Source organism: Gallus gallus, chromosome 3 (assembly GCF_016699485.2).
Source record: "Gallus gallus isolate bGalGal1 chromosome 3, bGalGal1.mat.broiler.GRCg7b, whole genome shotgun sequence".
Classification (NCBI taxonomy): Eukaryota; Metazoa; Chordata; class Aves; order Galliformes; family Phasianidae; genus Gallus; species Gallus gallus.
The window spans coordinates 29,342,263-29,367,550 of NC_052534.1; the positions used below are offsets into that span (position 1 = coordinate 29,342,263).

The following is a 25,288-nucleotide window of genomic DNA, read 5'->3' on the forward strand; positions in this document are numbered from 1 at the left end:
CGTGGGCAGGGCTGCCACCACCAGCTCAGGCTGCCCAGGGCCCCATCCAGCCTGGCCTTGAGCACCTGCAAGGATGGGGCACCCACAGCTTCTCTGGGCAGCTGTGCCAGTGCCTCACCACCCTCCAAATAAAGAATTTCTTCCTAACATCTAACCTAAAGCTCTACTCTTTTTATTTTAACCCCCTTGCTGCTGAAGCTTGCTTCTGTGGCTGGAGCCTGTGAGCTGGCAGAACAAACCTGATAAAATCTCTGTGCAGGTCCAGCTCCGTATGCACTTCCTTAGCATCCCCAGTGGGCTGTGTGAGGTGGTTGCTGTGTCGGGGAGCTGTGATTTGTGATCTATGATTCTCTGCGTGTATTTGTACAAAATGGCTGTGCCTAACAAATTCCTTCTGTGAAGACTATGTTCCTTGTGTTCTGCCACACTGGTCCTGGCTTTTATCTAGAACCTTTTACATTTCCTGTTTGTGCATTCCAGTTCACACTTCCATGTTACGCTATAGTGTCTACATCTCTTCTGATGCAGTCAGACTTCACAGCTGTTTTGGTGCTGGTCTGTTATAGTCATCGATACAATTTCTTGTAGCTGTCGGTCTCCCTGAAGGTGTCACTGAAGCTGAGAATCCAACTCAGAGGCAATCAGCCAAGTTTGTGGGGGAAAAAAACCAACCAGAAGAACACAACACTGTGCAGGTCAGAGTAGTGTTTTCCTCTGCCTGCTGGCAGGCTGCTGCGATTCTCCTAACTTTGGCGACGGAGCAGAAGTTCAGGCTTGGTCAGTTTGTAGGTGGGAGACTGCTAAGGAAATTCAGGTGCTGCAAGGAGCGTTTTGTCATTGTTGTTGTTGACAGAGGAGGTGGCATTCCTCTCTCTCCAAGGGCAGCCTCAATACTTCGGTGTGATAACAGGGGACGTTGTCCTTCTGGAACTGCCATCAGTCATGCACGACATGGAGATTGCATCCAGTTTATACTGCAGTTTAAAACATCCCAAGGCACCAGGATTCTTATTCTGCATGGCCTCCTTGCATTTCCATGTAAACAGCTTCAGTGCTGCCTCCCTAAATCTATGTCCATATGATAACAAGCGTTTGAGGCACTGTGTGTGAAGGACTGTATTTGCAAGAGGAGAGGAGTGTTTCTCAAGTTTTACTGAAGTGCTGGTGATAAATGGTAACTTAGAATACGAGGTTTGAGCTTAAACTAACATGAAAGTGATGTTACCTTGCAGTGGGTTAAAGGCACCCGTGGCCTTGGCTACTGCTGCTCAGTTGACAAGCTGCACACCCTGGTAACTCCATCACTTACAGCCATACATCTCTGTAAAGAGACATCAGTCTCATTTGGACACGATCTGTTCTTTCCCACATGGATGAAATGCATAGCGTTGCCAGTGTGCCTGGGAGGGCGGTGATTGACCTGTGTTTAATCCACGCGTTCCAGATTGTTCTGTGTGAAAATGGTGGGCTTTGTTTGCTTCAGTGTAGGGTACTCAGCGGAGGGAAGGCGCTCTTTGTATTCAAGGTTTTCTTTCTTTAGGAACAAATTCTCCACAGTCAGGCTGTGTAGTCAGAAGTGCTAGTGAGGCAAGGTCTAGCAGTAACTTTTCATAGAGAACACTTGGATTTTTGTAGCACAAAGGATAACGAGCTGTCCTGCTGCCTGGTGGCACCTCCGAGGCACGGATCTCAGGCACTCATGGTGCTCTGAATGCTGCGTGAAGCACTTCAGTTCTCTGGCCTGGAAGTACTGGGTACCAATGTTTCGCATTGGATTACAAGTGTTAGAAATCCTTCTTTGTTAGATTTAAACTTGTGACTGCTGTAGAGACTCATTCCGAATGCTCCTGACGATGTTTTAGCTTTTTTCTGCTTTCTAAAATCTAAGATGAAAAAGAATGTAATGAGCTGCCTTATCTGTGCAGTTCTTGCTCTTCTCACACATGAGAGGAACTGCTTTCTTTTCCTTTTCTTTCGCTACTAATTAATTTGATCTTCTCTTTATGTTGCTGAAGGTAAGATACTGCCACACACTTGGAACAAGGAGGAAAACGTCATAAACAATGTAAGACAGTTCAGCTACCACTGTGAACTATGCATTAATTGCATTCATTTCTCACCTTGATCTAGCATGACAAAATGACTTGGGCGTTGAGCAGCAGTTGATTCTTAAGTGCCTTCACACTTGATGCAACCCCTGGTCCACACAAAGCCATCTGTGTGTTGCATGGGAAGATTTGGGCACTTGAAAGTAGATTCCTGCTATTTGAGAAGGGATTTGGGGAATCTCACGGCACCTAAATGTGGAGTTCAGGTATCCTGCCCGATTAGTTTGTTATCTTCCCACGTGTGATGGCTGTGTGTTAGCAGAACGCGTGTTGGAGTTACAGTGTTGTCTGCATGGGTCTGTGCACTTAAAAGAGTCAGCCTGTTGGATCTTAAATGTGCGTCCTTTGTGCCTCTCCTTTTGCGTAAACAAGGCTGAAAGGAAGTCTGAATTTGCGTTGTTACAGATGTTCAGGACCAAACAACCTCTCTTACTTTCCTCTCAAGATACACAATGATCATGAAGGTAACGCAGCTTTAATAGTAGTCCCTACACTAACAGGCAATTCTGTTTCCTTTGATGGAGATTTGGGCTTTTGCTGCTGGAGCAGGTGATCTTCCTGCCCTGGAGCATGCAGTAGGCATGTGTACAGCAGAACTTTGAGGCTTTTAGATGTTTTGCCTCATTAATGTTTTCAAGCTTCCATAGCTGCCCAGCTTGTAAAACCTGCACAGTATGGGACTGTTCCCTATTTTATAATCATTGTTTAATTTTGTTATTGCAGTAAAACAGTGAAAACCAATTAATTTCCAGCTACTTAAGCCATTTCCATGGATGCAGCTTCTTGTGGCAAACACTGATGCATGTGGAATGGTCTGAAGTGATGAAATACTGAGGCGCAGAGGGTGGGGGCCCCAGCTTAACTGTTGTAACCTATCCTGCCTCTGCATAGGAAGCCTCCTGGGTAATTGTTTTAACTGCTGGGTAAATCAAAGTCAGCAAAATGTTTCCAAATGAGAGAAAAGCAGCCTAGCCAAAATACGCTGTTTTGGATAGTAGGGAGATGAGCTGTGGAAAGGGTCCAGAGGAGGGCCACAAAGACGATTAGAAGGCTGGAGCACCTGCCCTACAAAGATAGGCTGAGGGAGGTGGACTTGTTCAGCCTAGAGAAGAGAAGGCTCCAGGGCGACCTCATTGCAGCCTTTCAGTACCTAAAGGGAGCATATACACAGGACCTTGCACCTTCTGTAAGAAAAAGATTATGTTCTCAGTTAGGGAAACCTTGCAGAGGGAAAGAAGAGCAGAGATGTGAGCAGGGGTCTCCAGCAGAAGAGACAGAGTTCCTCTCCGCTTCCATAAGGACAAAGTGATGAGGGGAAAAAGGATTTGCTTTAAAACTTTGCTACTGACTGCTTTCCCAAGCACAGCTCAGGTTTTTGTTTCTGTGTAAGGAGAGGGCTCATTTTAGAACCTGGTAAACTAGAAGATACTAGTTCGGTCGGTTTGGTTTCTTGGGGTATTCTGATGTGCTCTGAAGCACTGTAACACAGCTGCATAATGCTATGCATTTAATTTGTCTATAGAATTGCTATTAGCAGCATCAAACTAAAAGTTTTTTGGACAGTGTCATCTGCAATCTGTGCATAGAGATTCTAGGAAACTCAGTGTCATGGCATTGAAGTGTTGTTTCTTTGAGGTTTTCACTAGCAGCCCAAACATTTACAAGCCTGTGTGTTTCTCTGACGTTGCAGCATTTCCAGAGAGACTCTTTTAAATGCCAGTGGAAAGGGAAGGAATCTCAGTGGTCAAAATGAAGGAGCTGCCAGTTTATCTCGGAACAAGTTTCCTTGCATCAGATACCAGAAGTCTTTTTGTTATGCATTTGATACATCTCTTCTCAGCTTTACTTCTCAGCTCTAAATGCTGCAGTCCAATACATTTCATCCATCAATCATTAGATAAATCTAGATGTGAAACCAGTCTGCTATCGAGGAGCTGCGCTATGGAAGGGGAAGCCATGGGAGCTGGAGGAGAATTTCTGCTTTCAAGGCTACTAGAGCTTAAATGAAAGAAAAGTCCTTTAAACCCTGACCTTGAGCTGCTGGATTTCCTTTGTTCGTGTTCTCTTCTAGGAGCCACACACTGGCTTTATTTACACTCAGTAAAGTAAATCAATGTGTGACACTGTCTCCTACACACAGGCAGATGCTGATTTCTGGTGGAAATGTTTTTGTGTGTGTGTGTGTTATTCTGCAATTAATACTGTCAGGAGGCCTCTTAATAGTCTGTATTTATTTAATGCTTTTTTGAAGTATTTTGGTGCTTTACAAACGTACTTGCATGCTTTGATTCCATTCCCAAAGGACAGATGCCTCGGGAGGAAACATAGATACATATCACAGAATCATAGAATGCAAAGGGTTGCAAAGGACCACAATGATCATCTAGTTTGAACTCCCCTGCCACAGGCAGGGTCACCAACCACTAGACCAGGCTGCCCAGAGCCACATCCAGCCTGGCCCAAACCACCTCTTAGTGTGAGAAGGAGAACAGCACTTCAGGTAACCTTAGGAAACTCTAATGGCTTGGAGGAGTTGGTCTGATGTACGGTGACCCCATCTGGTGACCTGAGTGACCTGTCCTTTTAGAAATCACACGCGTCTGTTTTCTATGTCTTGTGAATATCAAATGCTGAGCCAAAGCATTAGTTCAGCGTGGAGGCAGATAAGTTGTGTCACATCTTGGCGCTGGGCAGTCACTGATGCAAGGCCCGTTCTGTGCTTGACTTGGATTAGCAGGGTGTAACCTATGAAATAATATGGCCCAGGGCTCCTATTGAGCAGGAAGAGACTAAAACTGTGGTAAAGAGATCTGCTGTTTCTGTTCACGGAGAACAGGTTTATCTTCATGCACCTACAGGTTGGGTCACTAACTAAAGCTGGCTTCAGGAAGCTCTACCTCCCAGATGAAAAAATGCACGCTCCGTCAGCTCACTGAATCAATTGAGTTCAGCTGTGTTCTGCCCACAGCCTGGCTTCCTGCAGGGGCTGATCAGCACTCATCCTAAAAAGCAGCCAAGCATTGCCTTCGTTGGATGCCAGGAGAACGTCCCACTCAAGTAATCTTCCCCTTCCACCCACACCAAGTCTCCCAGTGCCACGTCGGACAAGAGGTGGTGGTGTGTATGCAGGAAGTTTGTGTGGGACTTGTGTGTCCCTTTGCTGACCTTTGCTTGCCAACCGTTCAGGCCCTGGTTGGGAAGAGGGATGGTTTTGGCACAGATCTGAGCAGCCCAACGCGGTCTGGGGAGTCCTACGCTTCTCCCTTCTCTTTTACAGCTTTTGACCTGGAATTTGCCACAGTGCTGATCAGCTGCTTGTCTGAAGGGATGAAGTGGGGGGATGGTACTGCAAAGGAGGAGGGGGAAGCTGCTCTAAAGCCTTTTCTTATTGCTGGAGGAAAAGGGACTGTAGAGTAAAGGTAGATCGTGGCCAGGTGGCATAGAGGGAGAGCACAAAATTAATTTAGGAGATGCCTTGCTATCTCCAGCATTACACACTGTGCTGTTAGCATAGTGCACATCACTGCCCTGCTCTCCTGTGTGTCTGGCATATTCAGCACATACAGATACACAAACAGAGCGTGATTCTTCTTCATGGGCGGGTTTGAGCTGTGACTCCTTCTCAGAGGTGGCTTCCACATTTCAGTATGTTGGGGATACATACATACTTTAGAGCCAAGTACCACTTCTCTATCCTTGCCAAATTATACGAACAAATTGCTGAACTGCCTGCAGGTGAAGGTCGTGTGGGCTGTCATCTCCAGGATTAGTAACACCTGTGTGAGTGAGAACATCCTGTGAGTTTCCTCCTCCTGTTACAGCTCTGGGAAGGAGATCAGCTTCCACATCCTCAAGGTAGGTTTGTTTTTTTCCTATGTTTGTCTAAGTCATAGTTTGTTGGGCTTCTCACCAACACGAAATACTCTGTTGTGCTTTCTCTGCAATACCTACACACCACCAGAGAGATGTCACACAAAGCCTGGTTAGAATAGTTTGTGCCGTTCAGTTTACCTGCTGTGTATCTGCTGTGAACCTTTGAAGTTCTGCTGCCTTCATCACTGTAGGAGTGGGCATGCAGTGGACTGTTTCTGCCCAGTTATGCTGGCACAGGTAGGGACCCAGTAGTCACGAGCAGCAGACAGAATTATTTGCAAGCAAAGAGGCATGCTGCAAGAACATGCTTCTGGCTGAAGTGAGCAAATCATTTTTTAATCTTTTCAAAATGCAGACTATTTACCTGATAGCTTGAAGTTAACATGCTGGTGGAGTACATGCAGGAAAGTTTACACAGGTTCATTGACAGAAACCACTACTTCTCATTTCTCTGTTTTTCTCTGCATGTAGGGATTCAATTTCTTATTTACACGCTTTCAAATAGAGGGCAAAAATTAGCTGTTCTAAGACTAACGCTGTCATTCTTCTTATATGCTTTGGAATAGCAGTACTGTAGTGTTGTCTATCCACAAGCAGTTATTCACAGTTAAGCCCTCTAAAACAGAAAATTGCACCAAGAAATCCATAAACAATAAGAACAGCAAGGGTCAGGCTGTCTTACTGTGAAGAATTACATGGTGCAGGATGCCTGTCACCTTTTGTTCCTTCTCCTGTTAATGCATCAGTCTCAGCTCCCCATGCGCTTTCTGTGAATTCAGAAGGGTTGTATTCGAAATACATTTCAGTATTAGAAGGATATTTTGCTGCATTCTACAAAAACTTGTGTAATCTTTATGGTTTATTCAGCTCCGTGTGATGGCTTTTATTCTCTGACTGCTCTCAAAATAAGAGCTCCTCCATACTCCAGAAAGGTGCTAGAAGTTGGCTATGGAAATCCAGTCCGTGGTGATATTAAGTGGGTGAATCAGGGCAGGTATGAAACGAATGGTCAGCGCTGCGCCAAGCTTTCTGCCTTGCTGGATGTATGCAAATTGCACTGGGCTAACAAGTTTCAGTGCCTGCGAACTGATACAAGTTCCATAGGCTGTTTAATTTCCTCCCCTTCCTCTCTGCCATCAGGCAAATGCTGATGAAACAACCCCCCGGAACGCACAACTCAATCACAGACCAGCCCTGTTGTCTTTAATATGTTGCAACTCTTTATAAACAGCTTTATTGTTTCACACAACAAAAGTGATTAGAAACAGCAGGTACAATGCACAGCTTGGTTGCTTTGGGATGCGTGGGTGATCGGTCCTGTGAATCCTGAGATGTTCCAGGGCTTGTGATACAGGCGCAGAGCACTGCTGCAGCCATGGAGCAAATGGGCAACTCCTGCACGTGTGCAGCTGAGGCAGTGGAATTGGCTTTACCTTCGTCATCCAGATGGAGAACAGCAAAGGCAAGGAACTGGTTCTGACTGACGGAGTATGTTTGCTTTGGGTCCACCTGACCCATGGTGTCCATGTCAATCAGTAGTTGTTCAGTAGTTGTGAGAGTTGAGAATTGCTTTCACGAAGCTCGATGTAAAGAAACCCAACAAACCCACAGTATCACATCATGCTGATACTTTTGAATCCATATTACCTAGCAAATGAGTGATAACTTTGTATTTTACCTACAGAATAATAACATTAGGATAACTAACAGAAGAAATAATTAAAGGTAGAACAGACAAAAAAACATATCCTTGGATGCTTGATCTGTATGGATGTCCGGTACCTGCAGGGGTGTTACCAAGCACTGCCTGCGTGTCTCTAGTGGCTGTAGCATCAAACTAGCCTTTGGGTTCCTCGTGCTGACAAAGTCCACAGAGAAAGGTAGAATCACCGAAGAAGGGGTTTACACTGGAAATACAATTCAGCCTTACAGTGCATTAAGACACAGCTCTAGGAATTTTGTGTAGTAAGCAGCAGCAGTCGTTTAACACTTAAAAATAACCTTTTCTTTGCAGGCAGAAGCAGCTACTGGCAATACACGCCTCAATACCTTTAGATGTGATCATCTCATAGAATCAGAACATGACAGTTTGGGGTGGTGGGGGGAGTGCTGTTGGGCGTAGCAGTTGGTAAGGGAGATTCTGTGCAGGGTGGGTGGAGCAAGCCTCTAGAAGTCACAGCAAGCTCAGAAGCTGAGGAGTAGAGGAATGAAGCCCTGCACTTGTGCTACAACAGAGGCTGACAGAGGTGTCTGAATTCAGCAGGAGCTGCTGCTTCAGACTGAGGTGAAATATTGTTATCAAGGTAACAGTTGGAATAAAATCAGCAATGCCTATTTATCTGATCCTGTATCTACCTACATACACACACACAGGAAACTCCTCCTTACACATATCCCTACACACACACACACTCTCATGCTAGGAAGAGCAGAAGAATTGCTGTTGAAAAATAATGGTAACCCAGCAGTGCTCACAATTCCACAGCTCTTAGCGTGCCCTCAACCTACTCAGTTGTTTTGGGGGTGGGAGAGTGTGTTTTTAATGCAATTGTGAGTGAGCATAATGATGCTTCCAGGGCTAAGTCTGTAATTATTGATAATGTTGAAGCTCCAGCAAATTCAGATAGTGGTATGTGCTGTGTTTCCAGAGAAGGACTGATAAAAGGCACAAGGGTGTGTTTGATCCCCAAAATATAATTTGATTTGCTAGCAGATTTGTGTGCACACGGCGCATGAAAATACCTGTTTGGAACTATGATTGTTGGCAAGACCTGAGGCCCAAAATCAAAACCAGAAAACCGTAAGTGAGCAATGTGACTTGAAGACAACTACAGAATTCACAAGTAATTGCTGCTTAACTGACAAGTACCTTCATTTATATAAACATGGAGGGTAATGAAGGAGAAGCTCTGCATGCAGCCAGAATGAAGGTAACATCTCTGGATATCATGCACATCAGGCAGACTAGCCAAAGCATGACTTATACAAGTCTGATACAGGCTGCTCAGTTCAAACACTTCTAGCCAGCCATTATTTTAAACTTTAATACAGACAAGAACAGTTGTGCTTGCCAGCAAAGGATAACTTAATATTTAGCTTATTCCTGGAGCTCGTCATCTTCAGCTCATGCTGCTGCCAAAGGCAGTGTGCTGCAGCTGGCCTCCAGAAACAGGTCTGCTTAAAGCTTAGAGGAATCTAAAGTAAACGTAGTGTAGTTTGAATGCTGCAGAAGAAAAAAAGTAAAAGACAAGCTATTGCTGGAGTTAAGAATGAAGTCCAAATTCAGCTTATCTAGCAAAGGGCTCAGACGTTCTCTTTTGCCTCATCCAAGAAAGTCTTGCACTTGTTCCTTGGAAAAAGTAGAGCTGAGATGAAGCATTTCAGGAGTTGACAGTGAACCTTTTCGTTAGGTTTTTTAATGCAGAAATGCTGATCATGCAGACTCACTTCCCTTTCAAAAGATGATAAAATGCTGTAGCTTGTTTGTTTGGAGGGATTGCTTCTTTATTTCAAACAGACCCCAAATACTTTAAGAGGAATACAAACAAGATTTCAAGTGTTCTGAGAACCCAGAAGAGATGTCCTTCTGGTGCTGCATTTCAGATAGCGAGGAACGCTTTGCTTTCAGAGAAACCAACCAAGTGGTTTCATGTTCTAGTCAGTGCCATGGCTGTGCTCCCCGGGCACAGCTGCAGGGGGAAGGAAGGAGTCTTCTGCAACTCAGAAAAGAATAAAAGGGACGAATCAGCCAGGAAACAGTGAGCACCATCTTTTGTCCTCTTGTGTAAAGGGAGAGGCAATGGGCAAGAGTCAATCTCTGTACTTTTATTCTCATTACTTACACAGTCACTGCACTGAGCTACAAGTTACTGACTCAGCATCCTAATTGCATGTTATAAGCTTTGCACAACCATAGCAGAAAGTGGTAGTCTGCTTATGGTTAAACCATTGCCACGAACACTTGCTACTACCTGAAGAACAAAACCCTTTTGTTAGAGGGTGCAGTCACTTTTAAAAACTATCTGTGATTACAGTAATCTCTTCCTATCTCTACAGATGCACATACTGAATTTGCAGTTGTTTTCTGTTGGTCTTATAAGGTTCTGCTCACTTTTCTTTCAAAGAAAATAGCAGCATATTGCCAAACAGGAAGGTCCTGTAGCAAAGTATGTTATGACTAAATAATCTTGTTTCATTGCTTTGCATGTAACGTCTGTTTCAGAATTGACACAGATGAATTCTAAACAGCTGTATTCACAAACACTGAGCAAAACACTTTTCTGTAGTATTAAGAAAGTTGGTACTGTTTGGCAAGTAATCATTTGCCTCTTTACCATTTTGTGCTCTGAGCTGACTTGAAGAAGGTGGTGGATGTGATCAGTACACACCTGTCAGTGTGCAGCCTCCGCCTCCTGCTTTCATGCCTTCTTTCCTCCTGACTCAACATCACATTGCAGGATGAAGCACAGTTTATGGGAAACTGTATGTGAACAATATAATAAAACTCTGATTTGGACTGTGGTGGTTTTTTTCCCTTCAAAGGTTCCAGAAACAGCCTAACATCCAGAACAAGTGAAATCGTGTCTGCATGAAGCTTCAGTTAGTGACAAAACAACCTGTTGCTGCAGTAAAAAGCACAAGGAGGTTATCACTCGTTCAGCCCAACATCCAGATTTCAGTCTCCTTAAAGTAAGGTGCGGGGGCTTCCAAAGGAGCAAAGCTGGCGCCTTCTTTTCTGTGGTGCATACTGAGAACCCAAGAAGGAAAACGTTCAAGCTGAACTACTTGACCAGCTGCACACGCTGACGCCTCAATGAAAAGAAAAAAAGAACGAAGAGGAGAAGGAGACAGAAAAATGTATCCTTGTGACTTCTGGCTTCAAGAACTGTTATTTCAGAGTGGCTCTTCGCAGCACCGTTAGTTTGTTTTCCTTGAAAAGCTGCTACCAGGCACAGGTAAACCCACTGCTGCACGAGATCACCACGTAAAATGCGCACTGTGGATATTTTTCAAGTTTAATCTTATTCACTATCTTTTCCAGTGTGGTCCTTCATAAAGTATACACAGAGGCACTCTCAGGTAAGGTTATGGGCTGCCTACACTAGAACTGTACCTTCATACATCAGCTTTTGTGCTGAGCCGTTGCTTAATGCTTAAGTTACTTTTGTTTCATGAGGAGTATTACAATCAGGTATTTGAGTGATGAAATAAACATCTGGTGCCAGTAAACACAGTTCATTTTAAATAGCGTTGTCTAAAAAGGTTTCCATTTGTTTTCTACGTTTAAAAGTACCCAGGAGCATACAAAATTATTTCCAGCACAAATTGGCTACCATCCCATTGTGACGTTAAGGGATTACTTCAGTTAGACCCTCTCTTTGCTGCTCGGCAGACGACTGACTGCAGTAACTACAATATGACAAGGAGATTATCAGTTCATTTGTGTGGGCACTTCTAACTGTGTGCATCACACAGGCACTACGCATGGGTGCTGTCAGTTATTGCACTGGTACAATTCTTAAGGCTCTGGTATAAAACCTCTATTTTTAATGACACCACTAATATCACTTTTCTTCCTTGGCGAGTCCTTGCACTGATACAGTCACTGTAAGTTACAAAATATGTTCTTATACCTCAGAGACTTTTACACGGCTCCTAGCACGCTCACAGAAGGAACTGCAGTGACTGCAACGTGAACGGAGCAACACAATGAGTTGAATATAAACAGGCTGTTGTATTCAAAAGGCCAATGGACTGCACATGTGCCAAAAGAAGAAAGTCAGGTGAGATTTGAACCTATTCATCACATTCCATGGAATAGATTAAAAAGTACTTAGTATTACTTTTGGACTGCTATAATTGCACCAGGGCTCTCTTAGGGTGCTGCCTGCGCACTACTGAAGAGCGGCTCAAGTTCTTCCATTTAACAGCAGCATCACTTCTCACTCAAGACACAAAACCGCTTCAAAACAGTAATCAGGTGTCATTAAGGACAGGCTCTGTTGTCAACACCTTCCCAGGCAATTCTTATTTTTCCTCAAAGCCTCGGCTTGCACCCAGCTACAGGATTGACACTTGGAAACAGGGAAGAGCTGTATTACCCAACTTACCTTTACTATAACACAGCCATGTTGTTCAAGAATCACAGTTTGCTAACTGAAAGTACCACAGTCATTTCTGAGGAAATAACAGGTGTGCAAGCTGCAGGAATGAGACACCATTTCAATTCCAAACAATTTTCAAAGTTGTTTTAAATAATCACCTTGCTGTTCTCTCTTCCTCTTCAATACACGTTAATTAGCTTTGTGCTTCAAGCTTCTGAATGATTAAGAATCTACAGCTCTTTCTCGAGTCATCCACGAGGTGTACAGTGTCTGCAGGTGCAGAAGTTGTTCCAAGTGCATGAAAGAACACCGAGGACATTTTAAAACTTCCACGGCAATGGCAGAGCGCACCGTCCGCGCCTGACCTGCACAGCAGCACAACCAACCTGGCCTTCTGACCTAACGTCACGATTAAAGTGACCGATACTCAGGCTGCAGGAGATTGAGCCCGATGCGCGTACAAACAAAATCTCTACGTAAGTTGGAGTGAAGCAAAAAATACAATTCTCCCCTTTTGAAATGGCAGAAAATACTGTTCGCCTTCCACCAACCGTGAATGCAGCTCTGAGTTACTGGCTTAACATTGGTATTTTCCCCACTAATATATTTCTCACATGAACTTACAGCAGATTTGTAGTGCAAAATAGCCAGACCTGTTGGAATAGGCAGAAAGGAATTCAAACTTTAATCTGATTGGTTTAATTTTTTTTAGCAGGAGGAAAAAGAATAAAGTTACAAGATTCTTTTAATATTTTCACAATGTTAAACTAAAACTGAGCTCTAGGCTACATGTGTAAGTAAATCTAGAACACAAAAGGGTTAAATAAGATCTTCTTTTAAGATACAGGAACTTAAGCTTTCTTTACGCTTAACAAACTTCACAGAACAGATACTGCAAAGGAACAACCCCGTCCCCAACTTCTTTGTTTAAAGTGAACATTGTCCATAATTCACATGAACTTTTAAGTAGCGTTCTCGCAAGAGCCACCTTGAAACCATCTGTGCACTTGCAGTGAGTTTAAAGAGAACATTAAGGAGGAACAAAATAGCATCTTCAGTATTAATGCAGAGAAGTCTCGTGTGTCATTCAGAATGCCCATCGAATGCTATGGATAGGATTTTGTAGGAAAAGAAAGTGCGTATCACAGCAGCAGCTGAAATCCATGCCTTTAGAAATTCTTCATGGCAAATGCAAATCATATCCTTGGACAGCCCCTTTCAGCAGGACCGCTTCCTGAAAATGCAGCACATTACTGAAGACTCTGCTGCTGGCTTCGTATTCTTGAATAATAACTATAATAACAATAATTAAAAACAAAAATCACTTGCCTTTCGGATAGCTTGCATTTTATAGTGATGGGACACTTCTGATTTGCTTCGTGGCTAACTTACGCTAATACAGTCAGATGCTGAACACGTGTGTGGAGATATGTTTGCTTTTTATTTTTTTAAGTTAGTTATCTCCTTGTTAAATGCTTCTACCGGAGTAGCAGTATGACTTGGCCTATGAGGAGTTAGTTACCTGTACCAAGTGGAACGGAGGATGACTCATCCAAGCGTTCTCCCACAACGCTGGGGTTCTCCACGTGACGGCTACTTCACCCCTCTGATGTTTTCTACCTGCCCAGTATTTGAAAATGAGACAAAATCTTTCCCTCCCTCAGGTTTTCTTACAGATGCACCTGATTGTTACCCTTGGCTTGGGATTAAGCTGGGTCACTTCAGTACAAATCCTTTTTACTTGCGTAAGCCCTGTGTGCAGCAGGAGACGTGCTGAATATTCTTTTTGCTTTTTGTTCACAAACTGATGAGACCGGTGCCATTCAGTTCAGCTCAGCGTGACATACCATAATACAGACCCATGGGTCTGAACAGAGCCCAAGCGCTCTACTCCATGTAATGCTTTTCGTATTCACTTTCTATACCGTCTTTGCAATAGACTCGGGCAGAGATGTTTGTGAGAGCGTTCAGCTGCATAGAAACAGGGCCGGTGTAACCCATGTGATTATCTCATTGACACTCTGATGTGAGGAATACAAACTCAATGTGATACAGGGTGTTTCACTGGTTGTTCCCCAATACTGTTACTGAATTCCGTTTGCTACAAAATGTCCTTTTTTTTTCCCCAATATATAAGTCTAGCTACAGAAAGTCAGTCTGTAGAATCCAGCCATGGCTACTGTGCTGTGAATTAGCCTTATTTGATCAATTATCAGATACCTGCACTTAGCAAAAGGCAAACAAGAGCCAATCAGGTTTCGGCCGGTGGGAATGGCTGCACTGCTCAGCGTCTGTGGAATCTTCACGCGACCCTCAGAATCTCTGTGGATGCCATGTAAAACGCATGCACCATTTACTGCTCTGGGATGGAGTTGGCTTTAAAGTGTGATCATAATTTAACTGAGGAGGAAAAAAAAAAACCCAAACAAAAAACAAACAAAAAACCCTGATAGGTTCCTCATAGTACGATAGATATAAAAATTTTTCATAAGAATCTCTGTCCCCCTTTCTTTTTGGCTTCCTGGGAAGAACCAGAAAGATGTTCCTACCCCAACAGAATCCCTGATGCTGGTGACACTGCCTAACTCAAAAGCCACACGCGATGAAGGCACGAGTGACCAGTCAGGTCTTCTGGGCTTAAGCAGCTGCAGTTGCTGCTCGTGGTAGTATTTCACCTCCTCAGGAATAACCAGGCATGAAGAAGTGAAAGGCTGCACATTAAACAGTTTGTCTGAAAGCCACGTGCATAGCTAACTTTTACACCAGCTTCTATACAACTATTTGTGTTAACTCTGCAGCTGGAAAGTTCCCAGCGTAAGGCTTTTAGAGTGACTCCAGCAATAACAGAAGCCTTTGGATTTTTCTCGTTTTGATTAAATCCACTAGCCATGCTCAAAAATAATGTTTCTTCATGTTTTAATTTTTATACGGTGGCTAGCAGGCACCTTAGTAACCAGCCAGAAATCAATTTCACCCACCATCATCCCCTAAACTACAGTACCAGGACGGTTGGCTAAAGAAAGGAAACTGATTGGCTGTAGTCTGAAACTTGCCTAGTACAAGGTGTCTGGCTGACTTTGTCCTAAATAAGGCTAACATTAGTGAACTAAGAGAACAGCATTTGGTTGCAGTCTTGCACTCAGGAACATCCTTCGCCGATGCGTTGGCAAGATCTTCCTACTTTCCGATCCAGTTTCACCATTTTCATAATGGCTTCCTCACGTCCACGTCCCATGTGGTCAAATGTGCAGTCATGTTGTTCGGGAAGGCGATGTAGCATGCAGAACACATAACCTACCATGGAAAGGGAGAGAGGGGGGAAAAAAGGAAAGTTAAGGACTTGATTAAAGTGGCAGAATCTTACCCAAATCACAAGTGAAGTAGTGCCTACTAAGGAATTACTCAGCTGCCAAAAATCAGCGCTGGCTTCAAGCTTCTACTTACCTTCCTTACATGGCATTAAAAAATATCTGATTATTTATGGTATTTCTTGCACAATTATCAACACAGTATCAAAGCTCAAGACACACAAGTGGTTTTCTGCCATCCTCTCACCTTATAGGAAAAGTCCCTCAAATAGTCTAAACCTGGTATGCCCAGATGATAACAAAGCTAATGGTTTTTGTTTTTGTTTTTCCAAAGAAAACACACTCCGCACCTACCCTGGACTCTTTTCTACTTTACATAGAATGTCAGTTACAACACTCATGCCTACAGCACCCCACGTTTGGCTCCCAGCAGACATTCAAATCAGGACTGTTTTACTGCCAGCACCCAAATGTCGGTACTGAGCGAGAGAGATCACTGCCTGAATGCATTCCTGTTTTCAGGAGCTTGTTGTCATGGACTGTTCCAGCACTAACATGGGGGCAAACAGGCATTTGATGCAGGACCGCGTCAGGCCACATCTTATTCTGTAGGTAAAAAGATGTGGGTTAACATCTCTTAGCCTGAAGTTAATGTTTCTCAGCAATCCAGGAGGGCATCTCCAGCAGCCACCTCCTCCTCCTAGTCCACCAAGAAAATCAGCTTTTTGACTTACTTGGCCCTAACACTGTATAACAGTACAGAAATTGTCTCCATTTTCCTATCTTTAAAAGAAATATGATATTGTGATAAGTAGTATTGGAATGATACAGCAGTAAAGAGTTACACAGCCACAGGGTTCACGTAGTCCATCGTATATGAAATGAGGGATGCTACTGCCTGAGCTGCTACATTTTTCCTGAATAATGGGTACAAAGAGCATCACTTTGCCTCCCACGGAATGCTTTACATTGCTGCCAGTCCTTGAATGCTCAGGAGATTCAAACTACAAAATGATGACATTTGACAGATGGTAATGTATAAAACTGAGTGAATGATCAAGAATATGTGCATATCTGTGTGTGTTTGTGTGCATGTACATGTGGTTCAAGTGTTTGAAGCTCCTGAACTATAAGACATCAATGGTAGGAGAGAACAACAGACTACTTTTACGTTAATGTGAATGTTAAGAAAACAGGAAAAGTACCACACACAGAATTGTTCTTAAAAAATTCAAGAAAACTGACTTATCTTTGCTCATTGTTTGAATAGCACCGACTAGGAAAATATGAGTCTGTTATCTGTGTCTGGCTTTGAAACCCAGTAATAGGAACAGAGCAAGAAGTTTTCTGTATTGGTACATGGAGTTCAGAAATACAGAAATGATCCAGACTGAATTGAGATATAACATCTGTCCCCCTGTGATCACTGCCTCTACTTCAATCTCAATCTGGTCACACAACACTGAGATGCGATGAATATCTTTCTCAAGGTGCCAGAAATTCAAGGTTTGATTGTTAGAATGAGAACAACCTTGGAGTACAGCTTTAATGCTGAATTGGCATTTTCATTCAATTCTTTCTTACAGAAAGCAAGGACTGAAGTTTTCCCTTCTTGAAATAAGAGTTCCAGTTATGGAACCAATGTCACTGTAGACACAATGATACATAAATAGCTGACGAGATCAGCCAAAAAAAAAATAATCAGTCAAAGTCCATCAACTTATTTGCAATGGAAGTGACAGAAGCAAATGCAAGAAACCCTGCTGCAGCAGACTGCTGAAGTCATTTCAGTTCCCAGTTAGGTATAGACTGGTTTTAAGTCCTAATGGTTTTACAGATTCTGCCCACATGGTTAATAAGTCTATGTAGAAATGCTATCTCACATGATCTAAAAGAGATACTACGTACACAATCTTCTGCACGGTTTCAACAAGTACCCTTTGGACAAGTTTGATAAATCTAATGAAGAAATACATTTACAAGATGATTTATCACTTTTGAACATGACCTTTCATTCGCACCATCTCTCCTCCTTCTACAAAGCCTCTTGCCTTTTGTAGACCAGCGTAACTTCATGGTGTTCCTTTCTACTTCGTTCTCCACAAGAAAATACAATCTATTCTGTACTTTGTCATATCTTTATCAAACACGCTTTAGTTCTTTTTCAGAGCAACTGTTTTCATATGAGACAAGCTGCACTGTATACAGTATTCATTCCAGATGAAACACACTCTTGATTTCTTCTGTTCAACAACTACTTTCTTATTCTTCAACTGAATTTCTATAACTGTCCACAAAGAATGACAGTGATTCTCATTTTTTAATGCTCCTATTTTACAGTCTGTAAAAGTGCTTCTAATTGCAGCAACTGAAAGATCTAAACCTGTTGTTCATGTATTTATTTAAATTTGAATTGCTAACTAGAATTGATCAAGTGAAAGAATACCCCCATGTTTTGAACATTGCTAAGGACAGGTTTGCATATATTAGCTGTTCTTATTTGAGGGGGTTTATTCTTTTCAAAAAGCAATGGGAGTCCTATAAGTCATTTCCGAACCAGACTTCGGAACTTCAGTCCCATTACTCCAAATGCCTACGTCACTTTAAAGACTGGAACTTTTGCTTCTTTGTTTAAGGTTTTATTTAGAATTTAAAGGACTTGAATAACGTTACGCAGCGGCTAGTTGAGTAACAGCAGTTCCAAACATTTCTGTCATTAGTTCAGAGCAGATTTCTTCAATTAAGTTATAAGTGCAGTACTCACTCTCCTCTGGTCTGGACATCAGGGGTCATTCTGCAGTCTCTACACACACTAACGCTTGATGTAGTTTTGGTACCATCAGATTCCATAGCAGTTAAATTAACTTACGTGTACTAGGACGCCTGGCCATTACATATACTTCCGATCTGGTCCTTAAAACTAATCCAGATTTAGAGATGAAACTTTGTCTGCTGAGTAGTTTGCTTGTTATGGCTATAAAGCAGAGTTGGATAAATGTGCCCTTTTGGTATATTTACTGTTAAGTTGATTATTGGAAAGTATCAAATACAAGTTGTTTCCTTTAAAGGATTTTACTGCAGAAACACTTCTTTTAGCACATTATAGCTAAAAGGCAAAATAAATAAACCCTCTGCTACAGAAAAGAGCATTGGAAAAAGGAATACATCTTCCAACTGAAGTAAGTTTACCGTGGTCATCAACCAAAAATAGCTCAGACTTCCACTCCAAGCATAAAAGATGTAGATCTACTAAACGCAATAATACTTCTCAAAGTAGTGCAGTTGTTTTCTGACATTAGAAGTAACCCATGAATCACCTACTCCACTTCTAATGCAAATATCATGGAAAAAAAACATTATTTACTGCATCAAAACCTTTAAGCTCCTTCAAGTAGCCCAGAAACTACTTCGTAATCAATCAAAATTTCACTTCCATTTCATCACCAGAGCATCAGTGGCTGAAGCCATGAGTGTGCTATGGCTCTGCCTTACTCATACCCATACAGGTGACTCTTCTGCACAGGAATGCTAAAACAACATTCAAAGAAGTCTAAATTTGCACACAAGCAACTGTGAAGTTGATTTCATCACTCCTGAGGAAACTGCTGAAAAAAGGTAATGTGAGATGAAAGACAACATAATCATCTTCTACTCAAGACCAGAGAACAGAGCAGATCTGGTTCACTGTATGTACAATGAAAAATGACTACATTTTCCTGCATTCATGAGCAATGACTGAACTAAGTATGGAGTGATGGTGAGAAAAATATTTATACAAAAGCCGTATTTTAATTTTTAACTTTGCCTTCAAATTCTCAAAGTAGTAAACTGTGAAAATATCAGCAAAATACACAAAGCATCAGAAATAATTCAAGTAAATGGCATAATAATTCATAACACAAGAGCCAAAGTGTCACTGGGGGAAGGGTCCCTGATTTTGTTCAATATTTTCTTTGTTAACTCATCAGAATGTGGTCAGACTTTCTGCAAACCACCACCAGAGTGGCACACGGCACTGCTGGGAACACTCAGGTGGGGGTGTTTGGTCAGGTGCTGTGTCTTCTAAATGCTGCTGGAGAACATCACACTGTTACATAAGATATAGGTAATGCAATGATTCCTGTTACTCAAACAGTGGCATAACAGAAAGGAAATTCCTTCCCTCTTCCCCCCAAAATTCTGATCTTGGTCTCATTGATGAAACATTCAGAAAACTGCAAAAGGAAAACTGTTTTTTCCTTGTTTCCAAGAATGTTTTGAAAAGTGGTGGAAGTGCCAAGCAAGCTTATTAAATATTTATACAGCTCACATATTTACAGAGTGGCTTAAAAACATTTCACAGTGTCTATCTGAAAGGTCCTGCTGTATGTTTCTTAAGTAGTTGTGTGTTCCCACAATAACCTTTTAATAACTGCCTGATATTCATACTTTGGTCCTTGTAAGAACAGCATACAGCACGCGTCGTGCTTAATTTGACAGATCCATCTACTGAAGAAGACTGAACACCCTGTACGTAGAGGTACATTCCTGCATATATTTACATATATGCAAATTTCTACAGGTCTGTGTACCACACCAAGCACAAGAACAGATTTTAACATATCTTTAAAAGGTAAACATATCTTCAGGATATATTATACAACATGGCAAAGCCACACTGTAGCCAGCAGAGAAGATGAGCTCACGCAGCACTATATGCTGCACCGCTCAGAATAATTGGACGTCATTCCCCAACTGAGTGCAGTAATCCCCAAAGTAACATCTATGCATCTCCCCTCATCTGCTCCAGCTGGAAAGGTAGCTTGCTTTGTTGCAAACTGTATTAGCAAAAAAGCTGCTTCTAAAAATGCAGGAGGGAAATCCTTGCTTCTCAACACTTGAAATTGGTAAGAAAAAAAATGTGCAAGTACAGCCATTGGCAACAAAGAAAGTCAGGACCCCGGAGCCTTGTGCAGTGAATACCTGAGAAAATCTCAGCTCTCTGGATCTCAGTGTAGTCCAGTTTATCCCCTTGTATTTTGGTGGCTGTTGGAAAAAGCATTCAGCAAGAGAAGAAAGGAAAGCTGTGCTACAGTCTAGCCTAGCAAAGCTTCCAGCACTGCTCCTATGCACTGCTATTTTGTATCACAAAAACAGTCTACGCTGTTGAGGTCCCCTTTCACTCTCCCTCTACACAACTCCATTCTTGCACATACACAAAATATCTTTTTTCCTGTGGAGGAATGCTCTGCGTCAGCTTCCATTGCACAATTCAAGGAACATTCTCCTTTCTTGACATTTTCTATAAAAAGCAAGCAGAGCCAACCCCAACAAGCTGAACAACACGCTTTTGGAATTAAGTAAACTCTTCTCATGCCGCCTTTTGCCCAGCTTTGCAACACGTCATGGACCTCAAGTCACAGTAACTTGGCTGGGAACACTGTCATTCCTTCCCCTGGGGAAAGAGCAGTACTTCTCACCGGGGTGAAGATTTTTAACCAAATAGAGGTATTTAGTAAAACTCCACAAAACATAGTTTGATGCATTCCTTTCTCATGTTTCCATTCCAAGAAGATATGATGATAGGAACTTAAACCGCTAAGTGCTCAAAGTGACAAGGTTGCAAATATTAATACACACAGTGCCTTACAATGGACCTCTCAAGGCGTTTCAGTTCTGTGTTCCTTAACAAACCTTCTGTGCTCACTGCACCCTGCCTTTCACTATCTTCTGGTTTACACAGATCATCTACAGATGGTGGTGTTGGGCTGATGGTTGGTCTCGACGATCTTAGAGGTCTTTTCCAACCTCAATGATTCTCTGATTTCCTGATATCAAAATGATCAGCAACTGAATCAAACACAGGAAAAGAACCAAGGTGATAAGATGCCTTAAAATGTTTCTCAGTCTGCCAATCCATCCATGGCACTGGAAGTACACCTGGGACCTGAGCATGTTGTTCTGTGCTGAAGTCATTATCTCAGGTTTCATGCTTAGCAGCACACTGATCTGTGACATCTGTGATGCTAAATAAACTTTTATGTCTGAGACTTGAGATGCTTATGAGGTACTGCAAATTAATTCTGTATTTCTGCTATGGGGTTTATGCTTAGAAAAAAAGGGAACAAATACATTCCTTCTTGCTCTGTTTTCTGTCTACCACAAAGAGGATAAAGCAGTGTGTATGGGCATACATTAGAGACAGGAAAGCTGTACGTGAAACAAACCGCCAAGGGAAGGCACGGTATACAAAAGAAAGGTGACGTTACCATTATCCTGTAGCAGCCACTGGACAGGTACGGCTGAAGATTCTCCAAGAATTCCTTGGACTCCAAGGCAAAGGCCCTTTATTTCCAAGTTTAGTCACATATAACCTGTATTTCAAAGTGTGTTCTGTCTCTTTTCCAGACAAACATAAGTCTAGGAAGCTGCTTTAGAGAGCACAAGAGATGCAGTCTTGCATTGTGCAGACTGCAAACAAACTACCTTTTAACCCAGTTTGTGCTAATTTCAATTCCCTTTCCTATTTATCAGACTTCTTTACGTCAACAGATAGATGGCTATTTTTTCCTGACACAAATTTTGAACAGAGAATTTCTATCACTTGAAGACAGAGCATATACTATTCATTTTTATTATTAACTATTTTTAAAGAAATTTTCTGTAAGACATTAAGAAGATGGTCAAGACATCCTTGACTCTGTAACTACAAAGAAGATCCCAAAGAAATGGTTTTCTCCTATTTCCTTGAAGATGGTTTACTTAGAGGGGAAAAAATAAGGTATGGTGCTCTCCTAGACTCAAGCGCTGCTTCTGCACTGGTGGATACCAACTCCATAGAAGTCAGGAGCTTCTTCACAAAGAGAACTGAGGCTTCTCAGGAAGTTATTTCTGAATTTCAAGGGGCTCTCAATGACTCAAAGTGACAAACAGAGCATTGCTGCTTCGTAACAGTGTACTGTAATTAAAAAAGTTTGCTGCAGGTCTGGTCCATCCAGGCTGGATGGGGCTGTGAGCAGCCTGGTCCAGACGGAGGTGTCCCTGCCTGTAGCAGGGGGTTGGAACTACATGATCTTAAAAGCCTCTTCCAACCCAAACCGTTCCATATTTCTATGATTCAGGTCATAATAAATACTGCAGGTCTCACTCAGGATTGTACCTCTGTTCCAGTTTGTGCCAAAAAAAAAAAAAAAAGCAGTGGTGGTTAATCTTTTATTTTTGACCCAACAGATCTGCTCTATGGAACACAAACACATTAGAGTAACTACATTTACATCCTAACTTCTTCACCCCACTAAGGACTTATTTGTTAAGGTCATCATCTATTACATGCACACTAACTGAGCAACTTCGACTCATGGTAATTCTCACTGATACAATATGCAATATTTGCTTCTGGACTGCTTTACACTAAAAAAACAAAACCAATTCACCAACACATTTCATCTTAAAGGTGTCCCTCCAACCTTTTCACTGTCCAAGTTGCAATCCAGAGCAGCCATGCACAAGCAGAAGCTGTGACCCCACAAGCTGACGCACCAGCCAGCACAAATGGCAGGTTGTCACTGTTGTGAAATGTGTTAAGAATTGGATCCCAGTTCACTACAGTGATAGATGCAACTTGATAAAAATCAGCACTGTAATTTAAGTCACGTGATTTCTCAGTGTAACCAGATGAAATACTTTTCTCTAAGAGACTTTGCCAATTGTTGAAGCTAAAAAATTGGTTTAATTTAACAAGACAATTTTCAAATAAAACATTTTGCTCCCAACAGCAGTACCAAACAGTTAACACCACTGCACAACTAACCTAAGGGAGAGGGGGGGTTTGTACAAAATTAAAAGGTTAAATCTGATGCAGGTGAAGAGCATTTCCCTTTTTTGAGTGATTGTGTGATCCTGCAATGATGCACTGTGGAGGACTGTACTTGAAAGGAGCGCTCAGTTCCATACCCATGAGCCCAAGAACAAAGTGAACGCAGACCCTCCCCGACCATTCCTGTTTCACAGCATCCTGTAGGATATGGGAGAACGATTCCAAAAAACAGAATGGAGGTTGGGAGATACGCAGTAAGAAGGCAGAACTGTGCCAAAAAGGAGTCTCACTGCCCAAGATTAGACGCCTAATAAAAACTGAGGTAAGCCATCTCAATAGGTGACACTATTGCAAATGGGAGTACTCTAAGACATTAATCCCATTGGCTGTACTAGCATATGTGGAAATATCTGTTTCCCATCCAGAATAACGTGAGATCTTGAAGAGGAAAAAAAAAAAGCAAAAAAAAAAGTGATAATTGAAAAAGGACAAACTACTAGAGCTACCTTAACATTGTAACGGGGCCTTGTGGATAGGGGTTGACATTTTCAGATGAGACATATCAGTAGTGATACTTGCAGAAGTGTGTCTGCCAAGCCCATCAGAGCTAATGCGCTCATCCCAGAAACTGAAGATTTAATTAAGAGCCAAAGTGTACCCAGTAATTTAATTATAATAGCAAGCAATACTGAGTGATTTAATAATGTATGTGTATCATTTTGGTAAGCTCAATGAAAATGCACAAAAGACAGAGCTACTAATAAAGAACTGGAATAAATAATGCATGGTTCTGTACTAACATACTGTACGTGTTGTATTAACTCTACATATTCTCCTGGATCCTTGACATATTTTGACTTTACATCATCACATGCTGAATATGATTCCAGGTTTGAATTTTAGCGTACTTCCTGAATGATATTATTTATGCCTTGGGTTGAAACAGCTTTCTAGAGGTTGCACCATATTGATCCAGTCCGACTGCTGGACTTGTCCAAATCACTGGAGAGAAGCAGCTCTCTTGTTTTAAAACCTAGATTCGATTTCTGTTAGGCTTTTATCCCCCTATTAACATCTTACTTCCAGTGCCTCTTACTACCCATCCTGTTCCACGTAAGTCTTCTATTCCTGTACCGTCTTACAGCCCCTATCGAGAGTAATTCTTCTCAAAGAGAAACAGAGCTCCATTCAGAAGCTGTATTTATACCACAGAGGAATACACAGACTTGGATGGATGCACATTTCCCCTTCCTCACCTCCTCTGTTTCTTTACTTTTTTTTGAGAATGCTTGCACAATTCCTGCTCCTGCTTGTTCAGAGTATGGCAGGCTGCCCCATGCCCCACTTATTCACCTATTTGGGCAACTCTTCAGAAAGTCTGAAACATTTAATGGCTGTGAGCAGCTCTGCAGGTGAACATTTTCATTTCATTTCAATACATATATAGACACGATTACATAAACATATTACTTTTTGATAAAACTCCCTAAAGAAAATTCTACACCACAGAGATTATATTGTTCATAAACAGTCTTTCACCTCTAAAACTTTTCCTCGGGGCCAGAAATATTTGATATTGAGAGCTCTGACACAGACTGGTATTATTTTTTACTTTTGTGAAATCTGCTGTACTCTGATCTTTATCCCACAGCCATCTCCACAGTTACGAACTCTAGCAGAGAAGTAAATAGTCCCAGTATTTGGCTTTAACGCTTTCTTATATCTTAAATCTTCTTCTTATATCTTATTAAAGGTGAAAGGAGATCAGTGAGATGTTTTCTTCCCCACTTCCTTCTAAGAAAAAATTAGACTTTCAACAAAAAGAATCCACGGGGCATCATTCCTTTTTACCTGCTGCATATGCTTCTTTCTTCTTTGTATGGGTACTGATAGAAGAAGAGACCTAATGTAGCACAGTGACAAAATGCTTACCCGTCCCTCACACTGTAACACCTCTGCCAGAGCTCCCCGAAAGTGATACGTTGAAGGACTCACTGTATGAAAAGCATTAAAATAAGACCTCGTTTTTTAAAAAGGTGGGCTTAAGAGCTCAACTGACCCATCTCAATCACATTTACTGATTAGGACTGTAGGAAGGTA

The 25,288-nt window shown here is 42.0% G+C and overlaps 1 protein-coding gene and 1 long non-coding RNA gene across 3 annotated transcripts in view; one reads left to right on the plus strand and one right to left on the minus strand.

Annotated features, from left to right (window-relative positions):
* Nucleotides 1–202: 202 nt before the first annotated feature.
* On the plus strand, nt 203–13,609 carry LOC107052908. The gene is made up of 3 exons (XR_006938695.1): nt 203–5,225; nt 5,844–5,963; nt 10,524–13,609. It is a non-coding gene; the product is annotated as an uncharacterized LOC107052908 (long non-coding RNA).
* Nucleotides 12,742–25,288, minus strand: part of ZFAND3 (zinc finger AN1-type containing 3) — a 130,664-nt gene continuing 118,117 nt past the window's right edge. For both annotated transcript variants that reach the window (XM_046939078.1, XM_015283794.4), the window contains exon 7: nt 12,742–15,379. In XM_046939078.1, coding sequence (XP_046795034.1) covers nt 15,225–15,379 — 155 coding nt within the window. In that variant the 3' untranslated portion in view covers nt 12,742–15,224. The remainder of the gene's footprint in view (nt 15,380–25,288) is intronic.